We start from the raw sequence: 22,775 nt of genomic DNA on the forward strand, positions 1-22,775 counted from the left end.
TTTTATTCATTTTCCAGGCTAAGATTTTTTTTAATTCACTGTCATAGCAAAGTAACTTTCTATAATGGAGAGGATTTTTTGAGCATGAATATTCCCAAACCTTGTTAGGAATTTCAGCTTAACTCTCCATTCATTTTGATTATTCAACTTGCCATTCATTGTCAACATCAGTAAAGGGAAACAGATTGTCCTAATTAGAGTTGACCCATTGAATCTACTGATGAATGATAAGGCAACACTGATTCTGTGGGACTGCTCTGCTTGGGAATAACAAATAAAAGTATGCCATTCAAAATAATATATAATATAACAATTAAAAGTAGGCCATTCTAAATAATATATAATGTAATGATAATAATATTTGGTCCTCAGTTTACTAGTTTTTCAAAATCTGTGATTTCTTTGAGAACTACTTGCTGATTTTTATTTGAGTAAGAGAAATCACATATTGAACAATTGCAGGAGACATTACTCCTTATTTGTAACTTTCAGTACTGCTTCAGTATACCATTGTGCATCACAGCTAAGCTAACTTTGAGGTCACTGGAAGGTGGGGGATTGGGATCCTTTGCAAAGTTTACTGTTCGGTATTTTGTGCAACATGGCTTTCTTTGCTCATGTGCTTTCTTACCTACTTTCCAGGATTGAGACGTTATTACACGGCCAACGTCCTGAGGTTGAAGAGATGATCCGTGACATGGGTGCAGGGCAGGCAGCAGTGGAACAGCTTGCAGTTTATTGCATTTCACTTAAAAAGTAAGTGTGTTAAACTGGTTAGTTTACTGATACAGAGGTCTGTGTATATAAGATGTCCTCTAAAGGAAGGAATGTAAAATGTTAATCATATAGGACGCTCTGGCAGAATTTTAGTTGCAATACTGAGATTTATGAAAATAATCAAGGTGGCATAGATGGAAGATGTCAACCTAGTAAGCACACTATTGTTGCATTAGTGACACATCCATTGCTATGGAAACAGCCTTCAGAGTTTTGCCAGAGTGCTTAAGAGGTGATTGTTTGATGGGAACAGAGGGGATAGATGATTGTCGTGATTCTTCATAAGGCAGCATGGCCCTTGAATATCTCTCCTATACAAAACAGAGTGCTTTATGCAGCTGTGGTAATAAATATGGTGTAGCTGTTGGTCCCTATGGTGTATGTTAGAGGTCTTTCTGTTTATACCCTGTATAATTCAGAGCTTGTGCAGGCAGCATTGGGTAGCAAATAGGTAATCACGACTTTTAATAATGAGCTACAACATGAAGTGCCTACATTGTAATGAGTAACTTCAGCACTGTTTTATAATAGTAATAAAACATTTCAGAACCTTAATCTTAAAGAAATAACCTTGGTGCATCTCACTGCAATAACCAAGATGTATAATACTTCGGGTCACTAAAGCCTGTTAAACACTAAGCCCGCGTGAAGCCTTTTAGAAGTTATCATTCTGCCACTTCTTAGAGTAGCAGCTGAACAGAGGGTCTAAGTCCACTGAATATAATCAAGGTCCGTGCAGACCCCCAAGATCAACACCTCTGCCTGATGGCTTTATTTGGCCGTGGCCGGGCTCATGTGGGTGAGCGCCTCAGCTCTCCCCTTCTTCCTTCCCCTGGAGTTGGGCTGAGGCCTGGTACCTTTCATCGCCACAGCTTGGGGAACATGACAACCCTGTGTGTGGCCCCTAATGACTATCACAATTGTACCCAAGTTTACTAAAGTACTTTCCTGATTTTATTCCAAACATTCCCAGCAGGCACAGTCCTTCTTGCCCAGTCTTTTGGGTTCCTTCCCTTTCAGGTTTAACACGGACACACAGGCCCACCATTACCAGTCACGGTTTCTCGTTAATGCAGTTCAACCGATCAAGCTCATGGTGGAATGCTGTTTTCCTAATCTGTGGCAGCCAGTGACTGGGTCCTTAACCACCTTGTCCTGGTTAATTGGACAGATATCTCCTCCCTTCAGATACATAGACAGTATCATTCCTGTGTACTATGAAGCTTTCCAACCAATGATCTTTTTTCACCACTTTATCCTCCATTTTATTTCTTTCTGACTTCCTCATCTTCCAGTTACAGCAATAAAAATACATCAACATTTATTAGAATAATGTGCTCCAGTTCAATTCAAATCAATGTTTATTTGCATTAGCCATATGCCATAGCAAAGTAAGTATGAAATCCACAAAGATACAGAATCAACGCTCCCATTATCCAGCAGCCTCCAGGGCACTCCTGCCCCTTCTCTGAGGATGGTTCCCCTGAGCTTTTGTTGCTGTCTGTCCCGTATCCCTCCCTAGATACCCTCTTGTGCTTGAACCACTCTGTGTGTCACTTCTTCTTGGCAGGCTTCCCCCGTCTGGATCTGTGGGACTCCTAGCTGTGCTTAAGCCAGATGGTTGTATGTCTCCCCCCCCCCCCCCCCGGCCCCTGCCAGCCCTTGCTTTAGACTCGGATTTCTGCTCTGCTAGCACTCCAAGCCGAAGCCACATGAGCCACATTCTTCACAGTTTTGGACAGCCCTGTAGAAGCTGGTCTTGGCCACGACTGTCCCACTAAACTGAGGACCACGAGTGCTGGTCTCTAGCTGTCCCATTGGGAGCTGACCAGCAGAAAAGGGTAGCCTCATCCTCTTGGCCTTGGAGCCAACTCTTCCTTTGTCCTTTGCATTCCTTTATGCCGTCTTGTTTCTGGTAGGGGATGGTGCATGCTGTGCTGACTGCTCTTCCTGCAAAGTGCCCTTCCTTTGTGACATACCTAGGGTCATGTTGCGAGGTACACTGCTAAGTTCAAAACTGTTACCTGAAGTTACCACATAGCACCTACTGTGCTGGCCCCCAAGTCTCTCCACCTCCATGACATTACATCTTGGGCTCCCAAATCTGAGTAACTTAACTCCCATGCTGTGTGTGCTGAGGAAGGAGCCAACGCTGATGCTTCAGTAGGTGACTCACCGCTGAGGAGGCCCGATTCTTCCCTGCTGCATTGTGGGCACCCCAGCAGCCAACCAGGACAGCCACCATTATCGTGAGGGTGTTGTCACTGCTGTCATTTTTCTCTTTGCTCCCCACTCTTCGCTGCTACAGCACAAAGCCTTCGTCTTAAAGAAACAATTTTGTTGCATTTCATGTCAGTAAGGAGAATATGAAACACTGCAGGAAAATTTGAAATTGTTTAATGTCTTGTGCTTTTTGATATGGCATAGACTTCTCTGAAATTTTGGCACCTGTGCCAAACAAAAGTGTGCTGTCTCCAGAAAACATATTTTTTCACCTGCTCTGTCGTTTGTCAAGTGTTTTAACACCATACAAAGCAGTGTTGGCTTGTTCAGCAGTGTTTCTCCTGAGAATGCTTGTGTATATAACAGAAACGTTTGCAACTCCTTAAAGCTGTGAATTGTAAATCTTTGGTCTGAATCTGATTACAGGCTTAAGCTTAGAACTGCTTGCTTGGAAATGTGTTCCTCAGATTGTGCATGTTCTAATTACCAATTTGGACCCTTTCCAGGGAATATGAGAATCTGAAGGAGTCTCAGAAAGCATCAAATGATACAGTGGAGAAATTGAGAAAGGAGTTGTTTTCTACTAATCACAAGGTAAACAGTATATAGATAATAGATATGCCGGCAGATACATTACAGAGGGTTTGTTTATAAACCACCTTTGTATAGTTATGTGAATAAATCTCTGTTTGCCTGGACAGTTGCATTAGCCATGGTTTTAGATCCCTGTTAATTGAGATCAGTTTCAGTTTCTCCGAGGTTTTTCTGTCTATCTTTAGAGCATACATAATCTGAATGTTTAGCCAAGTAATACTCCCTCTTCTGACTGACTCTTCTGATTCTTCCGCAGCAAGAAACAGCTATTACTGTAGCAAGATGTTACATGATGTAAAACTGCAAAAGGATGACTTACTTTATTTAAACAAAATGCATGCCTGTCTCTATTGTTCTTCTTTATTAATATCAGAGAAGTTCTAAAATTTGAACTGTTAGTAAAGGAATCCTTAGGGCAGGGATGAAGAACTTCGGATCCACAACTTGAAGAGCAGTGACTCCCAACTTCTGTAACTCTGGTGTTGTTGGACTGCAAATCCCAGAAGCCTTCTCCACTAGCTGTGCTGGCCGGGGTTTCTGGGTGATGCAGTCCAAGAACAGCCGAGTTAACCCAAATTTGGGAACCACTACTGTAGAGGTTCCCCATCTGGCTAGCAAGCAATTTCTGCTATTTTATCTAATTACCAATTTAAATCCTTTACCAATTTAAATCCGAATTACCAATGTAAATCCTTTTAATGATCTTTATTATATTATGATGTACTGTAGAATACTATGTATCATATTAATTATATATATTTATATTAATTACATAATATAAATAATTAATTACTAAACTTTGTCTGCACAAAATTGAGCTCTGCTTAGAAGAAATGAAAACTGTTGCATCAAGTCTAGCTGTGCTTTCCAGGCAAGTATGACAGCAATTGCTCTGAGCTTCTGAGTAGACATGCACAAAAGTGAGCTGTGCTATATAATATATGCTTGGTGGATTATATCTTGCTAAGATCCCTTTGCTTGGCTCTGCCTATTCTGTTCTTGAACGATGTCCTTAGTTTCACCTGCTACTAGAATATAGTTTTCAGATCAATCACAAACTTGAATTTGCCTCTTGGACTGAAAAATGTTTCCCATTTCTGCCTAAAAGTGTAGAAAAGAATGTTAAAAACACACCCTTCCTTAAATAGAAAAATAAGTAAACTTTCAGAATTTATTTTTTGAGAGTTAGTGGTCGACCAGACCAGATGGGCGGGATATAAATCAAATAAATAAATAAATAAATAAATAAATAAATAAATAAATAAATAAATAAATAAATAAATAAAATTAGTGTTTTAGTGTTTTCTTGCTATATACATACACTTAATTGTTCTGGATACATCAGAGTACTGATAATATTTATTTATTTCACTTTTACACTGCTCCATCTGGCTAGAGGCCACATTGAGTGGTGTATGTGAGAGAACAAAAGCACAATCAGTAATCATAAAATATCAAAATAATAAAATAATACAACTTCATAAATTAAAAACAGCAAAACAAAAGAAATCAAAATACAACTATAATAAATTAAATTAATCAAAAAATAAAATTCAAAATTAATAACATTTAAGTCATTTTTTTAGAAAGACTTGATTTGCTTATGTTCTTCCCCTTTCCCAAATGTGCAGTTTTGCCTTAATACAAATTCTTCACAATTTGGAGGTATAGGTTTTAATTTCAGAGGGTCTATACATTTTTTTAAAAACTGATTATTTTTAAAATCTTTCAGATGAGTTTTGCAGTTAAATGAGAAAATTAATGATTATTTTAGTTCCCAAAACTCATTGAAACAGATATTTGTCTGTTAGGACAACCACAATCACCATACACTGGAATTATTTAATTTAACTGAAAAAACAACATTTTATTGTGAGTTTTTATTTACTCAAACACAAAATATTTAACAAACATTTAGGGATCCTTAATTTTTAATGTAGCTAAACATTTGCTTTGTTTTCCCTGATGTTTTAGAATCAAGTTAATTTTTAGCTTTATCACCCCAAAAAGAATTTACATCACTCAAAGTAAGTGTTAAAAATGGGCTTTCAGATTTTAATCAGCCTTCCAGCAATTTCCAACATTATGCTTGCAATCTAGTAATAAGTTGCAACTAGAGTAGGCCCATTGAATCAATAGAATTTACATGGGTGCTCACTCACCAAATTCCTACAGATTTTATGTGGGTATGCTCTAGTTGCAGCTTACTACTGTATTTCAGCCAATATTGTGTCAAGAAAAGAAAAAAACCCGTCCAAGGTTGGAGCAGTAAGAGTTAAAAAACAGGGCTGATAAGATCTTTGGTTCTTATTTTCATATATTACTGTTGACAGTATGACTCTCCAGAGACACAGACTGAGTTTGTGAACTACACATTTTTATGATTGTTTCTTCTAGACTGCATACATGGAGACGTAGAAAAATTAACCAAATGATTTATATAGACACCTATAGAACTCCTTAAAATTAAAGCCTCAGTTCATAAATTAAAATTAAAGCCCTATTTATAAAAAGATTATATGGCTACTCGGTCTCATAATATAAAATTAGAATTTATAATCAGTATTCCCTATGAGATCATTTAAAATTAGAAATATCACCTTATAGAACTATAAATAAAAAGCATAACATTAAAAATTAAACATCATTGATTGTCATGGAATGTGGAGTAAATTAATGCATTAGCATTACCTCTTAGTCCCCATCACGTTGACATCTGAAGAAAGGAACTACTGTATTTCTTGAGCCACCTTAGAGCTCCCTCTGCAGATCACTTGGCATAAAATAAAAGCCTTTACAGATTTTTCAAAACAAAACCCTTCCTAATTCAAAATCCCTGTTTTCACTAAGTATCATGATGTGAAAAAAGAGGGATGAGCAAGCCTCAGTGGCCCTCATTACCACACCTTTCCCTCCTAATGAAGCACAGTAACCAGGAGATCACTTCTGGTTTAAAAAAAAACAGCACTGTTTGTTGTTAATTGATGTTTTTCTACATGGAGGAGGATATACTTCTTTTTACAGTAGACTCTTGAAGGCTCAAATTCTCTTTCTGTAAGGTCAAAATGAAATGTTTTAGATGAAAACAACAGAAATGAACCGGCAGAAGAGGGGTCTTCATGGCTCCTACCTCTGTGCTAAATTTTTAAAGATTCAAAATATCCTTGTAAGAAGTGTATAAACCCATTGTAAATGTTTTAGTGCTTTATAATTTTGTTCAGCAAACTTCCAATGTTACATACGGGACTTCTGATTTATATCTTTTAATCTACAGCTACAGAAGCTATTTCTAGAATTGGAGAAAAAGGAGGAGGTATTGATAAACACCTATGCAGATCTGAGCAATGCAGACAAAGAGATCACGGTGAGACAATCATGTTACCTGGTGGCAGGGACAGGCAATTTTCAAGGATTCAGGGCCACTTTACCCTCCCTCAGGGCTGGAGGTCTGCATTAGCCCTCTACCCATTTCACATAGCAAAAATCAGGCACAAATTAGGCTATACACAGAACCTCACTCCCTTAAGGGCTTGTTTTAAGCCCTCAAGCGCCATTTTTTAAGAAACAGGAGGTAATCAGCTATTCATGTCTATTTAAAAGGGGGACTTTTAAGGCCTAGAACAAGGGAAGGGGAGGGGGTGTATAGTGAAAGTGGTGTCAATTAGAAGCCTTTAGAACATTAGTTCCTAACCGTGGGTAACCCAGCTGTTCTTGGACCACAATTCCCAGAAACCTTCACCACCAGCTGTGCTAGCCGGGGATTTCTGGGAGTTGCAGTCTAAAAAAGTTACTTAAGGGTGGAAACAACACCTCTAGGAGTTTTTTCATTTGAAAGAAGGTGTAATTGGGGGCGGGGTTCAAGGAAGGCTGGAGTCTATATCCAGGCCATGGGCAGCCCTTTGACTTCCCCATCCTCACAGCCAGACTTAATACCTTCAGGGAATAGAAACCAGGTTACTTTTTAAAATATTTTACATGAGGTGGAGGGGGGAGTTTAATTTACCTACCTTTCCATAAGTAAAAATTGAGAAAAGTTGGCTTTATGTTCTGGAAGGCTTTCACGTCAGGATCCGATAGTGGTTGTGGGTTTTTCGGGCTGTTTCCAGAACACAGCCAAACAGCCTGAAAAACCCATAACAACCAGAGTTGGCTTTGTTTTTATTAGGGTTTTTTTCCCCCTTTTTAATTTCTGTATCTTTTCTTTCCCAAAGAGTCTGAAAAAGAAGATAGAAGTCCTGCAAGATACCATAAAGGTGCCAGCGTCAAGCAGTGAAACACTCAATCGGCTTGTCTTGGAAAGGTTGGTTGAGAGCTAGGGTGGTGATGTCTGTTTTTCTGAAGGCCAGTTTCCTGTACCGGCTAGGGGCTTCACCAACCTATAAAATGCTTTCAAAAAGCAGAAGTTGCTGAAGTCCACTTTTGGAGAGAAAGAGAAAAAAATTGTCAACTTTTTAATGGTGTACTCCTTTTAGGCAGAAAATTTATGTTACTATAAATTTTCTAAAAGTAGGCATTTCCTTTTTTTTTTCCTTGTAGAGAATGACAGGAAGATCTAGCAGGGCCAAAGTGCCCTTTTGGGCTACATGATTCCTGTCTGTACTTTGGGGGAATTCATTAGACTTTGAAACAGAAGGGTTTGCATACAGTGTAGACAAACAGCAAGAGGACTGTCTATTGCCAGCCCATAAAATGCCTTTTTAAAATCAGGTTCAGTCTATATCTCAGTTTAGTCCAGTACTATATGCTCTTGAAGAGTAGCCTTTTTCATCACTTGCATGCATATTTCTTTTATTTTATCCTTTACTGTAGCATTGTCCATATCAACCCAATGGACAATCGTGCAGATTTAACATATACCCATACACAGTACTATTGCGTCAATGGCTTTCTGTAAAAAAAAAAAAATTCCTACAGGAAAGCAGGACATTCTGTTGCATGCCAGTTTTATTAGAATATTAAGACTAAGATCCTAATCAAGACTGTAATCATTTCAGTAATTTAAACTCTCAACACATGTTGCTAGATAGTGAAGAGGTGTTGTTTTTGCTTTTTAAAATAAATTTACTTTTTCAGTTTATAAATCCATCTACTTTTACCATAATTGCTAATAGGAACTTAAGATCTAGGTTTGACAGCAGGAATGAGGGGATCATCAGATCTTTGGTCCGTAGTTTCCATTTGTTTCAGCCACTGTAACCCAATGGTGAGGCATGATGGGAATTGAAATTAAACAACCTGTGGAAACTCACACATTCCCCATCTCTGCTGTACAGTATAGGATGTGGACTAGTCTGGAAACGGAAATGGATACTTCTGTCTAACCATCTCCATGCAGTATAGTTCTGTCTTACCTAGTATGTGTGTCTTTTGATCTTGAAGCCCTGCTCCCATAGAGCTGCTAACCCCAAAGCTCCATCGACCAGCGCACAGCGATGAGATTGACCTCAATGCTACCTTTGATGTGGAGACACCAAAACATCAGCCTCGCAAGACAGCCCTCGCTCCTGCCAAAAAAATCAGACTAGATGAAAATCCGTAAGTTGTGCTTATTTATTTTTGTTGACCTTACCTGTGCTTTTGGTCTGTCTGGTATTCCTATTTCTGTATGAGGTGCAAACCATTTTAAACATTGTATTAATCATTTCAAGTTCAAATGTCACTTTTAGTCACTGCAAAAGACTGTCACTAGAAGCAGGATTTCCCATCTTCCTTCCTAATTCGCAAAACATGTTATTTTTAACGTACCTCAGATTATTAGTTGCTAGGAATCAAATGGGTTCTAAGTGTAAGCCACCCAGAGACCTTTGGGTAGTGTGGGCGGCATACAGTGGGGTCTTGACTTAAGAACGGCTCGAGTTAAGAACATTTTGACTTAAGAACCACTCTCATAGGAAAATATTGACTTGACTTACATACTTAGATTTGAGTTAAGAACTTAAAAAAAACCACATGGGAGGCAGGGAAAGTGCAAAATGTGAACTTTCAGTTAACTGTTGGCCAGTGAAAAGGGTGCCTGTCTGCTTCCTCACTCCTCCCAGCGTTTAGAGAGTGCATTGGGAGACAGTCTTCAGACTGCCTGGACTGTATTTTCCCTGCCTTCCCTGAACCTTTCTTGACCTAAGAAAAAAAGAAACAAAATATCCTCCCCTCTAGTGGTGGAAGGCAGAATAGCAGCTTCCCATTAGTTTCTATGGACGGAAAAGAGCAGATACGGATCAAATGGTTTTCAATGCATTCCTATGGGAAATGCAGATTTGACCTGAGAACTTTTTGACTTGAGAATCGCCTTCCAATACGGATTAAGTTCTCAAGTCAAGACCCCACTGTATTAGATAGATAGATAGATAGATAGATAGATAGATAGATAGATAGATAGATAGATAGATAGAGTGGTGCCTCGCTTAACGATTGCCTCGTTTAGCGATGAATTCGCATAACGATGTGTTTTTTTAGAAAATAATATGCACCGTATAACGATGTTTCCTATGGGCAATTTTCACTTAGCGAAGTTTGGGACCATGCTTCGCATAACGAATGCGATTTTAGGTCCCCTGCTTCACTTAACGATGTTTCTTTTTTCAATTTAAAAAGTGTCTTAGAAGGGTCAAAAACGGTTCTAAATGCTTGGGTTCGTTAGAGGACCCCCTAAGTCATGTGCAAACCTGATTTGGCTTTGATCTGACTTTGCGTTAATTTATGGTGAATTTTTTTTTTTCGGCCCATAGGAACCAGTGGACCTGTCAAAATCTGACAGCTCCATGCTTTCCTATGGGGGAGAAAACAATTCACCATAAATTAACGAAAGTTCAGATCAAAGCCAAATCAGGTTTGCACACGACTTAGGGGGTCCTCTAACGAACCCAAGCATTTAGAACAGTTGCTGAATCTTCGTTAATTTTTTGTGAATTTTTTCTTCCCCCATAGGAAATAATGAAGCTGTCAGATTTTGACAGCTATCAAAAGTTGGGGGGAAAAAATTCACCATAAATTAACGAAAAGTCAGATCAAAGCCAAATTAACTTTTGCATCCGTTTTAGAGGGTGCAGAAGCTAATCCAAGCATTTAAAACCATTTTTGACCCTTTTATGACACACTTAATTTTGCAAAAATTGACTTCGCAAAGCCATTGAAATGTATTGAGTCAGCTTCAATACATTCCAGTGGAGGAAACATTGTATCGTTTAATAATGTTTCCTATGGGTTTTTTCGCTTAAGGACGGCAATCCGTGCCTATTGGAACGGATTAACCGGTTTCCAATGCATTCCTATGGAAAATGGTGTTTCGCATAACGATGTTTCGCATAACTTTTTTTTTTTGGAACCAATTAAAATCGTTATGCAAGGCACCACTGGGGAGAGAGAGAGAGAGAGAGAGCGTGGTGTAGTGAACAGAGTGATGAACTGTGACTCTGGGGAGCTGGGTTTAAATCCTGCTTGGCCATGGAAACTCACCAGGTGGATTGGTAGGACTGTTAAATTTATTGTTTGTTTGTATACTGCCCCATTATTGCAAAAGCACTGCTTTGGTTGGTTTACTACAAACAGCAAAATAACAATCAACATATCAAGTGACGGAAAAATGAAATATGTCATGGGCATATAACCCATATGGAGCAGCAAGGTCATGCAGGGTTGCCAAAAAAGGCCTCTCTGTAACGCAGTATTTTCAGTTATCTTTTAAAGGAGAGGAGGGGGAGGGGGCCAGGCGCAGTTCCACTGTCAGTTGCTTCCATAGCATTGGAGCCACCATAAAGAAAGCCCTACTTCTCATAGAAGAGTTCTTGGCCTCCCTTGCAGGACCTAGTGGGTTGGGCAGATGACCTTAGGAAAAGGTGTCCCAAATCATGAAGGGCTTTATAGGTAAACGTCAAAACCTTGAATGTGATCCGGGAGGCAATAGGTAACTGGTGCAGGTGAGCCAAGACTGAGGAGATGTGGTCAAATTTGTTCACACCAGTCTAGCTGCCGCATTCCGGACCCTTTGTAATCTCCGGGTAAGACCCAAGGGAAGCCCATTACTGTACAATGGTTGATGCAGACCTTCCCTGACCTGAGATTACAGGAATGTGATTCAGGGCCAGTACAGTATATCTCCTCCCTCCAGACATAAGCAACCGTGTAAAAAAAAAGGGGGGGGGAGAAAGATGCACAAAACAAAACAAAGGAAACAACGCAAGACCAAAAACCACAAAACATGTATGTATGTACATACATATGTACACACAGACAGAAATGCTCAAAAATACAGTAATACACAGTGAAATTAAATACAGTAAGTGAAATTAAGTAACATTAAATAAATTAAATGGGAGGAAAAGTAAAATAACAAGTAACTAGGAAAAATAGTCTAAACCACAACACCACTTATTTGGCACTATAGCAAAACCAACCCAGAACCAGGTCTTCATAGTTGGAGCAAGTTGATTGAGGCAAATCTATCCCCAAGACAATAGATCCCAGTGGCTGTCCTGCATAGATGCCAACTTTGGATAATGATCCAGATCACCCTGGTGAGTCTCACAGGTTCCATCAATGTCCAGTTCATACTGTCCATACTTCCGCAATCACCATTTACACCTCTCAAGTCTGTCATGCCTTCTGTCCCAGCAGGCACCATGTTGCCATTCTTTCTAATTTTCTTCCTCCAACCATACACTCCAACTCCATTTTGCCCAAACCTCTCAAAATCCACATATAACTCAGTCCAACAGTCCTTTCTCAAACCAGCCCCCCTCTATCATCCGTCCCCATTCAAAGAGTCTCTTGTCCCTGCCCGTGGGAAAATCAGCCAGGTAGGTTAATCCTCCCTTGGTGTTAGCTTGAGACAGCCTGACCTCCATCCTGCCGGGAGTCTTTGGAGCAGCTGTTCTCGAATAACCTGTCTTGCAGATTGGGTGGCCACTGCCGCTGTTGCCGTCCACTCACTCCCTGGCTCTGCTGACAACCTCGGCCCCTCTGCAGACGCCTCAGTTGGTCCCAGTTGGGCATGGCGCATGGGGAGATCAGCAATGGGGTGCACCAGCTTACAGCACCAATAGTTCACTGACACTGCAGGCTTCCCACCTCCCTGCTCTGATCTGATCCTAGCCAGGACCCACACAGCCAAGTGAGCTGGATAGTCAGGGAAAGAGCCAGTGCTGGAACCCGTGGGGGCAGTGAGTGGGACAGATCTATCTTTGGCTATCTGATGGTCGTTACAGCCCTATGATTCTGAAGCGGAGCTCAAAATCCACCACCAGAAATGGGCTCTGCAGCTCCATCCAAGGGGCTCTGGATGGTATTCAGCCTAAGTGCCTAAGCAACGAAATAGCAAAGAAAACAACAAACTGGCTGCTCATCTGCCTCTGACCTCCAGCCACCATCTTGGGGAGGAGGGGGAATGCACTCACTTTAAAAACTCACTTATTTTGAAAGTCTTACTAGGGTTGCTAAGAGTTGGTTCTGACTTAATGACATGTAATACACACATACAGTACAGTAAACACTAAAAGAGCAGTTCTTGATCCTAGACTGCTCAGTCCAAATGACATGCAATAAAGGGAAAGACGTGGATAAGAATGACAGAAATCCACACTGCATATTTCTTTTGTTAAACAAACTGACTTACAGTTTGCACTCACCTGTGCATGTGTGTGAGTGTGCCACGCCCCCACGCACATGGACCCCGTCCAGCCCCAACTGGTCCACAGTTCAAGAAACGTTGGGGACCACTGTATAACAGACAAAATAAACGTATTTAAGATATCATATAGATATATTAAAAAGGAAAGAAAAAAGACTACACACTATTATAACATATCTATAACCTTGTGCTCCCCCTCAGGAGTGTTTCTCTTATTCACTTATCTTTTTTATAATATTATTTACTTATTTTGTTTCTTTCAAAAAAATACAATGAATATTCACCAGGAGAAAAACCTTTCCCTTTCTCTTTTTTTATTTTGTTCATTTTCAATGGGAATAGGAATTTGAATGGGGAATAGGTAAGGGTCGGGAAGGGGTAAAATTCCAGAGAGGGAAAGAATATACTTACATCCACTTACACAATTACAGTGGTGCCCCGCATAGCGACGATAATCCGTTCCGGAAAAATCGTCGCTATGTGGAATCGTCGCTATATGGAATGAAAAAGCCCATAGAAACGCATTAAAACCCATTTAATGCGTTCCTGTGGGCTTAAAACTCACCCTTATGTGAAAATCCTCCATCTGGCCACCATTTTCGCTGCCCGGTAAGTGAGGAAAGGACGCGAAAATGCAGCGGGCGGTAATTTTTTTCCCAGCTGCCATTTTGGAACCACCGATCAGCTGTTGGAAAAAGATCGCTATGCGATAATCGGTAAGCGAAACAGCTTACCGATCATCGCAAAGCGATTTTTTGCCATTAAAAACATCGTTATGCAATCGCAAAAGCGATCGCAAATTCTTAATCGCTATGCGGATTCTTAGTTAAACGGGGCGCTCGTTAAGCAAGGCACCACTGTATGCTAAAAAGAAAAATCACAAAAGAAACCATGTAGCGATTTTTACCAGAGTATATAGTTACTAATCTCTCCGTTCTCTTGGACCATCACATTCTTCTTTTATCTATACTTTCCAATCCATATTTCTAATCCAATTATAAAATCGTTCCCAGTTTTTGAGTCCTTTTTGAGATGACCTTTCATTTAATGCTTCTGTTAGTACAGTGGTGCCTCGCTTAAGGAGCACCCCGTTTAACGACGAATCCGCATACCGATGCGGATTTTGTGATCGCTTTTGCAATCGCATTACGATGTTGACTATGGGGAAAAATCGGTTTACGATTTTTCCCCATAGCCCAATTTTCCCCCAGCTGAGCGGCGGGAGCTTTGAAGCCTCGCCGCTCAGCTGGGGGAAAATGCCGGCGGTGGCCTCGGAAGGACCCTTCCGAAGCCACCGCCTGCATTCCCCTTCGGAAGGGGCATTTTTCCCCAGCTCAGCGGGAGCCCCGCCGCTCAGCTAGGGGAAAATGTGGGCGGCGGCCTCGGAAGGACCCCGAAGCCACCGCCGACATTTGACTTCCGGGCTCTCAAAGGGCCCCCCTCTGACATTGGAGCCGCTTGAAGCCGCCCCGTGCCACCTACCCCAACCGTGCTCGGACGCCTGGAAGTCTGAGAACGGCTGGGGTAGGCAGTGCGGGGCGGCTTCAAGTGGCGGCTGCAGGGTGTGTGTGGGAGTCCCAAAGGCTTCCAGGCCTCTGCCTGGAAGCCTTCGGGACACCCCCCACCCTGCAGCCGCCGCCGCTTGAGCCCGCCGCCCAGCTGGGGGGAAAGGCTGGCCGGCGCTTGGGAAGGAGGGTGGAGGAGGTCCCCGCACTCCTTCCCGAGAGCCCGCCGCCCAGCTGGGGGGAAAGGCCGGCCAGCGCTTGGGAAGGAGAGTGGAGGAGGTCCCCACACTCCTTCCAGAGAGCCCACCGCCCAGCTGATCAACGGTTCCAAAATGGCCGCCCGTTTCGCGCCTCGCTTACCAAGGCGGCGAAAATGGCAGCCCTATGGAGGATCTTCACTGAACGGTGAGTTTTTGCCCCCTAGGAACGAATTAAACAGGGTTTAATTCGTTCCTATGGGGTTTTTTGTTCCGTTCAGCGATGTTTCCGTATAGCGACGTTAATCCTGGAACGGATTAACGTCGCTGTGCGGGGCACCACTGTACATCCATCTCCACCACTTCCCATATCTTTTCTGGCAACTGCACAAGAGACAGTACTTCTTTTTTCTTCCAATGTTTCCCATATAGTATCCTTGCTGCAGCAATTAAATGTATTATCAAATATCTCATTTATTTACCATTTCAGCCATAATATTCAGTACGAACAATTCCAGTTTAAATGGTATCACACAAGATAAAAAATTTTGTAACATTTCATATACTGATCTCCAACAGTTTTTTGCTTCCCTACATGTCTACCGGATATGATAAAAAGAACCCTCCTGCATTTTACATTTCCAACATATTTTCATACATTTTAGACAGTTTATCTGGAGTCATATGCCATCTATAAAACATATACTGTATATATTTTCTTTTAAATGATCTGATTTTGTAAGTTTAATATTAGTCTGCCCAATTTGTGTCCACTATTCTAAATCAATATTATGACCAATGTTTTGTGCCCATTTTTATCATACAGTCTTTCACCACTTCATTTTCCATTTTCATATTTAGGAGATATTCGTACATTCTTTTGATTATTTTATCACTTCTCCCTAACTGTAGTCTATCAAATACCGTTTCTTCTTCATAAAAGCCCACTATTTTATCTTTTACATACTTTACAGTCTTTAACACTCCATGTTTCTTAGAGAAAGGCTTAGAGGAGGCTCTAGCCTCCAGATGCCCCGCTGCCTCTGCCGCGGTCAGGGGCGAGCGGCCAGACGCCCGACCGGCTCTAGCCTCCCAGCGCTGGGTGAGTGCTTCCTCCAGTCACAGCAGCGGGGGACCCGAGGGATGTCTCCGATGGCGGTGGGGAAGCTCCCAGGGCTTCTCCACCGCCATCGGAGACCTCCCGGGGGTCCCCCGCCACCGCTATCCACGCCTTCAGGCTTTCCCGGGGAGTAGACTGGACCTACCGGGGGAAAGCTTCCTCAAATTTCCAGACCTTTCACCCTGCCTTTTTGCCTTAGGAGCTCTCAAATGGCTTCCTCCGATGTCGGGGGGGGAACCCTTTGAAACCTCCCAAGGCACAGATTGTGGCAGCAGGGACCCCCAGGGAGGTCTCCCATGGTGGCAGAGAAGCCCTGGGAGACCTTCCTGGGGGTCCCTACCGCTGCAGTTGGTGCCTTCAGAGCTCTCAAAGGGCTTCCTCCAATGTTGGGGGGAAAGCCGTTTGAGACCACCGAAGCCAAAAAGGCAGGGAGAAAGGGCAGGAAATTCGAATTCCCCGCCCTTTCTCCCTGCCTTTTTGGCTTCGGTGGTCTCAAACGGCTTTCCCCCCAGCATCAGAGGAAGCCCTTTGAGAGCTCTGAAGGCACCAATCGCTCCGTTGGCATCGACTTGCAAAAGGAGCCTTGTTTGTAGGTCGAGGCTCAGTTCACAAGTTGATGCCAATTTTTTTCCAACAGAGCGGTTCATAAGTTGAAATGTTCATAACTAGGGCTGTTCGTAAGTTGAGGGTTGACTGTATTAAATTCATTTTTACAGGTGTTAAATATGCAAATTTGTAAGAATTTTCTTTTAACCTTACAGATATATTTTTCATTATCCTGTTCCACATTTTATTCCAGTTTCCCCCCTTAATTTCTATAGCTAAATCTCCTTGCCATACTTCTAAAGCTGTTTTTTTTAAAAAAATATTCTGCTTTTAGTATCTTGTATCCTTTCTACTTTCACTAAATTCCAGCTTCTCTTTTTTTCAATAATTTCCTCAAATGTCATCAATTGTCTTCCCTTTGGTTGTTGTGGGTTTTTCGGGCTTCTTGGCCGTTTTCTGAAGGTGGTTTTTCCTAACGTTTCACCAGTCTCTGTGGCCGGCATCTTCAGAGGACAGCAAACTGTCTTCCCTTTCTTTGTATAAAGACTATGGCTAAGGTCACAACAAATGTCTAAGGGCTAGTAATAAGGTGAAAGAAAGAAACCTTTGATTCTCCCAAATGAAGCAGAGAAAAGATGGGAGGAGGGAGTTTTAAAATAATAGGTAACGGTAAAGATTCCCCCTGACAATTAAGTCCAGTTGTGTCCATCTCTAGGGGCCAGTGCTCATCCCCATTTGTAAGCCAAAGAGCTGGCATTTGTCTGTAGGCACTTTCCATCATCACATGTCCAGCATGACTAGACATGGAACGCTTTCCACCGAGGTGGTACCTACTCATCTACTCAAATTTGCGTGCTTTCAAACTGCTAGGTTGGCAGCAGCTGGGAAAAAATGGGAGCGCACCCCATCACGTGGACTCGAACTTCCTATCTTTCGATCGACAGCCCAGTGGCTCAGCAGTTTAACCCATGGCACCACCCACGTCCTCTTCTTATAATAATACTTACATTTAAATGAGCCTTAAGGGGCCCATACATCTGTGAAAATGTCCAGGATTGGATAACGATGAAAAAACAGTATTAGGCCACCTGAAAGACTTGCAAGTTTTCCTTGACATAAACTTTATTGGTTTATAGCCCACTTCATCAGATCCCAGTCTCATGTGATATCTTCATAACATGCTTCTAGGTGCAAATTTAGAATCCAGGTAACAGTTTCAAGAAATAAGCTAACCAATTTTGTAGAAACAGTTATTGCCATCTCCAAAATACAAGTGGAATGATAACTATTTTATTGTGTCTTTTCCAGGGCATCTATGCCAAATGTAACAAGACTTCTGGATGGTGCAGTAGAGGTATAGTAACTGAAAAGTAAAGTAGTATTCACAGTCTTTCTGGAATCTCTCCAACCCACTTTCTTTAGAGGCTATGTTAACCTTAACCCTGCTAGTGTATTAATGCCATAGTCAGATTCTGAGAGTATATTGAGAGCTGTTAGCACTACTAGGCATCTGTTGTGAATGAGGTTTTTCTATGGTGTTCTGTATTGATCCATATGCTAGTAACAGAGCCAATGACTGAAAAACATTAAAACCAGAGTCGAAAATGACTTTTAAAAATAATTGTCATGGCTCAAACCACATCATTGTATTTATTTTTCTTAGAAGTAACTTTTCCTTTCTCATGTTTAAAACTGCCACCTCTGTCTGAGGACGTCACAAGAAACTGCATTTGCAAAATATTTACAGAATTCTGTTTCCTTTTACAAAATGAGTAGACTTATTTCATAATACTAAGCTATTCCAGTCTAGTTTAGGTTTGGAAATATAATAACTGTAGGTCTAACTGTCAAAATTCCTTTTTAAAAATTGTTCAGAACTGTTCACATGACACAGATGATGACCACCTAGAAGATCTTTTACCTGCTTTCATCAAAAACTCGATTCTGTCCAAGAGGCCACCTGTGAACATGCTTGGTCGACAGAATAACACAGGAATAGTAAGTACAAACGGCTGAAATCTAGTAGTAAGTCTCAACTAGACTAGGCTCACTGAATCAATGGGCATACTGTAGGTATTGATTCACTAAATCCCCATTGATTCAATGGCCCTACTCTACTACTGTATTTCTGCCAGTAGGACTACAAGAAAATGCTACAGTGTAGAGTGCTCTTGTTCATTATGCCAGCCACACCCTCTTCTATTCTCATTTCCAGCCTACACATGAGCAAGAGCATCTTCCTTGCAAATTTGTCTTGCGAGGCACCACTGTACTTCCCTTTTTGTCCAATATGCTAGTGGCACTGTTGGAACAATGTTGTGTACTTTGTTCCTAAATACACTGAGTACAGCACAAAGCCTGCCATGTCAGCCACACACAAGCTAAGTATATTTCTTGTTTCACTGAAGGAGTAGTACAGAAAAACTGCAAATCACACAATTTCGGTTGTACTTTTAAGATGTCACATGGCAGACTTGGCTGCTTCATGCTGCTTCACTTTTTGTTTGTAAAACTCCCTCAAGGCAGATTCTAATGGTAATGATTACCAGTCTTTTTTTATCTTTTTTCAACCCCATTGGTATTGACTGTCAAGGCACTGAAGCCCCACTGTTTTCAGCACTGGCTATGGAGCCTGCTCAGCCGGGCGAGGGGGCAGCTTCTGAATCTTTCACATTGGAGGATCTGATTCAATTTAAATGAAGGAGTCCAAGGATGGTGTCAGCATGCTACTACATCGATCTCAGATCCACTTTTTGCGATTGAACCTACTTCTGGCTACAGTATAGCCGCAGTGCTCCAAATCATCTCCTCTTTTACCCCATGTGGCCTCGAGTTCTCCTACCCATCATGTTGGGTGCACTCAGATGGCAGTTCAACAACAGTCATCCAGTGACATGGCAGTTCTTTTTCAGAAGGGAACTTTAATACAGTCCCCCAGGGCACATGGTGTGCATGACTCTTTATAGTTTTTGTGGTCACATTGTGTGCACTCAACTCAGTCTAATCTCCTTCCTGATTCCCTGCCTCAGTCGAGTTCAGATATGTACTATTTGGATCATTAATATTGATGTCCACCAAGATCACTTTCTTACACTGACCATTGTTCTATTTATTACAACTCTTACTGACACCATGACTCTTCTTGATGCTATAACTTACCATGGCATTCTCTCTCTCTCTCTCTCTCCCTCTCCCCCCAGACTGGCCTTAAGTCCATTTGTCACAAATACAGTTTGGAGAGAATAGCAAATACTCCCCATCTCAACCAGAGCCAGTCATCAAAATCGTACTGATTGATGTCTCTTTATGAGGATTCGTGACTGTTGATGTCCACCATCTGTTATAATCTCTCAGCCTCTGTTATCCACTTCTACATTACCCATTACTGAAAGGATATCCATCACGCTATCAGTATTGGCACTATAATTCAATTCTTTGCTTCTCTATGAGATCATGACATCATCCTCATCTACAGTAACCTTTCCTACAGTTGCTCTGGTTTCTGGCCAGCACTTTTCATTCCATTGTCTGCTGCAAGTATTGTTCAAGTTTCAGCTACACTGATTCATATAACATCAGGAATACAATCACTCCTGATTTCAGACAAGAGAGTTTTCACTGCCAGAGAAAGAAGATGTTATCATTTATTTACAGGCCTTTACCTCAAGCGCTATTCTCACCAAGTTCTTTTTGTGGTTTATGTGGTCCTTGTACCCAACAGTCACTGATGCTATGCTTTGATCTCCTTCTGAGGATGAAGTGTTTATAACAGGCAGATTCTCCAAATGGATATATCACTATCTTTGGAAGTAAAGCCCCCTGCCCCTCCCACCTCCAGTGCTTGGTTCTGGCTTCAACAAAGTTCAGAGCTTCATTAGCCCAGAACAATTGTTTCTTTGCTCAGCTTTACCCTGTGTGGGTAAAAAAAAAAAAAATCCTAGTTGAAACTGTCTGCAGTATCACCAATATCAAGCATCTGGAGAACTTGTATAAAACACAAGAGGAAGAGGCTTCCATTGTTGTGGGGCCATACAGACTAAGGGGAAGGAGAAGATCCATTCCATGCTGTCTAATAAAGATTTGGTGAATAAGCACTTCTGTCTATTTGCAGTCATTGCTGTTGAAGTCAGCAACAACAAATCAGGTGGGCCTGCTTATCAGCAGTTGTTATGAGTCCTTCATCACATCTATTCCAAAGGACCATAAAAATTTTACTGTGCTCTTTCAGTGATAGGCCCATATCTTGGCTACATGACAGATCCACTCTGCCTGGCATGTGGCTGACTGTACAGCACAAATGATGTTTGCATCCACTGGTTTCATTTATTTACATTTTTATCCTGCCCAACTAGTAGCAGAGCCACTACTCTGGATGGCTCCATTCTGCTGGGATAACGGAAAGCATCAGAACCAGAGTAGAAGAGCTCCAATTGGATGATGGTCTATTTAATTCCGCATCCAATAAAGCCATTGCTCACCTGTACAGAATGAGATCTGCAGCTGGAAAAAAGAAAAAAGAATTGATGCTCAGTCTTCTCAACAGTTTGAGCAGTTTAAGCCTGCATGAAAGAGGCAGTCTTCCTATGGGAAGTAGAAGTCCCCTTCACACCCATCAGTTTTCTGGCCGTTCTTCCAGTCATTTCAAGGAGAAATGACCAAGATATAGTGTGAGTGATCCTCATTTTCTCTTAAAAAGACATCTACAAATACAAGGATCACCGTTCTCTATATGAAGATCCCTCCTCCATTCTCTATTCTCATAACACTGGAGCCAGATTCTGATCTCAGTCCATTAAAACCTCATTTAAACACTTAGCATACCATCACCACTGACTCATGGGTTTTCACCATCACACATCATAGATACAGTATTCCGTAGAGTTTAGCCATCTATCACCATTCAGAGCATTCCATTTCCACCTTTTCAATTCTTCAGGAAGATACTGTAACCCTGTTTTGGAACCTTCTCCACTGGGTGTTTTCTTTGTAGAGATGCACAAACTCTTGGTAGACATGTGGACAGGTCCTTTCACTTGCAAAAAGGAAGATATTGCAACCCTGAGACAGAAAATGCAACATAGGTTCTGCCTTGTTTGCAAAAGCATGCCAGGTTTTATTGCTCTGTATTAAAAAGGATAGAGGTCTTTTTTCCTGTCTTGGATTTTGGGTTGTCAACTTCTACAACAGCACAAAGAAGTTCTGCATGGTGACTGTTTCTGGTCATCTTTCTCTTCTGAAAAAAGGCGGCTGGTTTGTAGTGGTTGACCTGAAGGATACATACTGCTACACCTCCGCTCATCCATGACACTATTTTTTTTTCACTTTGCTTTCAGTGGTTCTCTGATAGTGTTGCCATGGCTTCCCACCTCCAGACTTGTCCAGCTGACAGATCACCTATATGTGAATCAAAGAGATCATGAAGAAGAAGAACAGGTTGCTTACCTGTAACTAGTTCTTCAGGTGGTCATTTGTGGACTCATACAACTAACTCCCCTTCTCTCTGTTTGCCCCACAGGGTATTAGACTTCATACGGTTAAAATAGAATTGAACTAAAACCATTAGGCATGCCCAAATATGCAAATTTGGAGAGGTGGGGTTCTTGCCAAAGGTGCTACTTAAATCTAGAACATTCCGCACAGGCATGAATACCCGTGTCTGAGTTTACAGATGTGAAAAACCACAGGTGCAGATAAGGAAGTTATTTATAAAAATTATAGGAATGCTGATTTTACCACATGACAGGGATAGTAGATGGCATGTTTAATATTTCTTTCGTATACCTCAGCTTTCCATAGCCAAGGCAAGTACTTTGACTTGTCCTTTTTAACATTTCTGCCTCTCATGCATCTTTGCAGTTTTTGAAGCTATTCTCATTGGACCACCACTGATAGTTCTGGGAATGGTAGGGTTCTTCTTCATTTTGCTCAAATTATGGAACGGCTTTTTATAGAAGGGTGTTTTTTGCCCCTCCTTTTAAACATGTGCCAGAGATGTTCTTGTTCCACATCCAGGATTAGTTGTTATATTGCTTGCATCTGCTTCTCCATACATGTTCTTGCAGAGTTTTATCTTGCTTTGCTGTTAGCCACCATGTATCTGCTTGGCAAATGTGGGATACAAATATTTGCCATACATTTTACAAACTTTGTGCAGTTTTGTTACTAGGCCAGCTTAGAAATCTGAATCTGAA

General features: G+C 41.4%; 1 protein-coding gene and 1 long non-coding RNA gene across 7 annotated transcripts in view; one reads left to right on the forward strand and one right to left on the reverse strand.

Moving 5' to 3' along the window:
* Positions 1-22,775, forward strand: part of TRAIP (TRAF interacting protein) — a 55,017-nt gene that overhangs the window by 29,438 nt on the left and 2,804 nt on the right. For 5 of the 6 annotated variants that reach the window (XM_020789379.3, XM_072989862.2, XM_020789387.3 and 2 more), the window contains exons 8-14: positions 643-756; positions 3,507-3,594; positions 6,869-6,958; positions 7,806-7,894; positions 8,974-9,129; positions 17,893-17,938; positions 18,460-18,582. In XM_020789379.3, coding sequence (XP_020645038.3) covers positions 643-756; positions 3,507-3,594; positions 6,869-6,958; positions 7,806-7,894; positions 8,974-9,129; positions 17,893-17,938; positions 18,460-18,582 — 706 coding nt within the window. Of the gene's footprint in view, positions 1-642; positions 757-3,506; positions 3,595-6,868; positions 6,959-7,805; positions 7,895-8,973; positions 9,130-17,892; positions 17,939-18,459; positions 18,583-21,917; positions 22,045-22,775 lie in introns of all 6 variants that reach the window. The other variant, XR_002300190.3, reaches the window with a different exon arrangement.
* Positions 7,805-9,073, reverse strand: LOC140704426 (uncharacterized). Its single transcript, XR_012083611.2, has 2 exons — positions 8,946-9,073; positions 7,805-8,010 (listed from the first exon to the last, which is right to left on the reverse strand). It is a non-coding gene; the product is annotated as an uncharacterized LOC140704426 (long non-coding RNA).

Source organism: Pogona vitticeps, chromosome 2 (assembly GCF_051106095.1).
Source record: "Pogona vitticeps strain Pit_001003342236 chromosome 2, PviZW2.1, whole genome shotgun sequence".
In the NCBI taxonomy this organism is placed as follows: domain Eukaryota; kingdom Metazoa; phylum Chordata; class Lepidosauria; order Squamata; family Agamidae; genus Pogona; species Pogona vitticeps.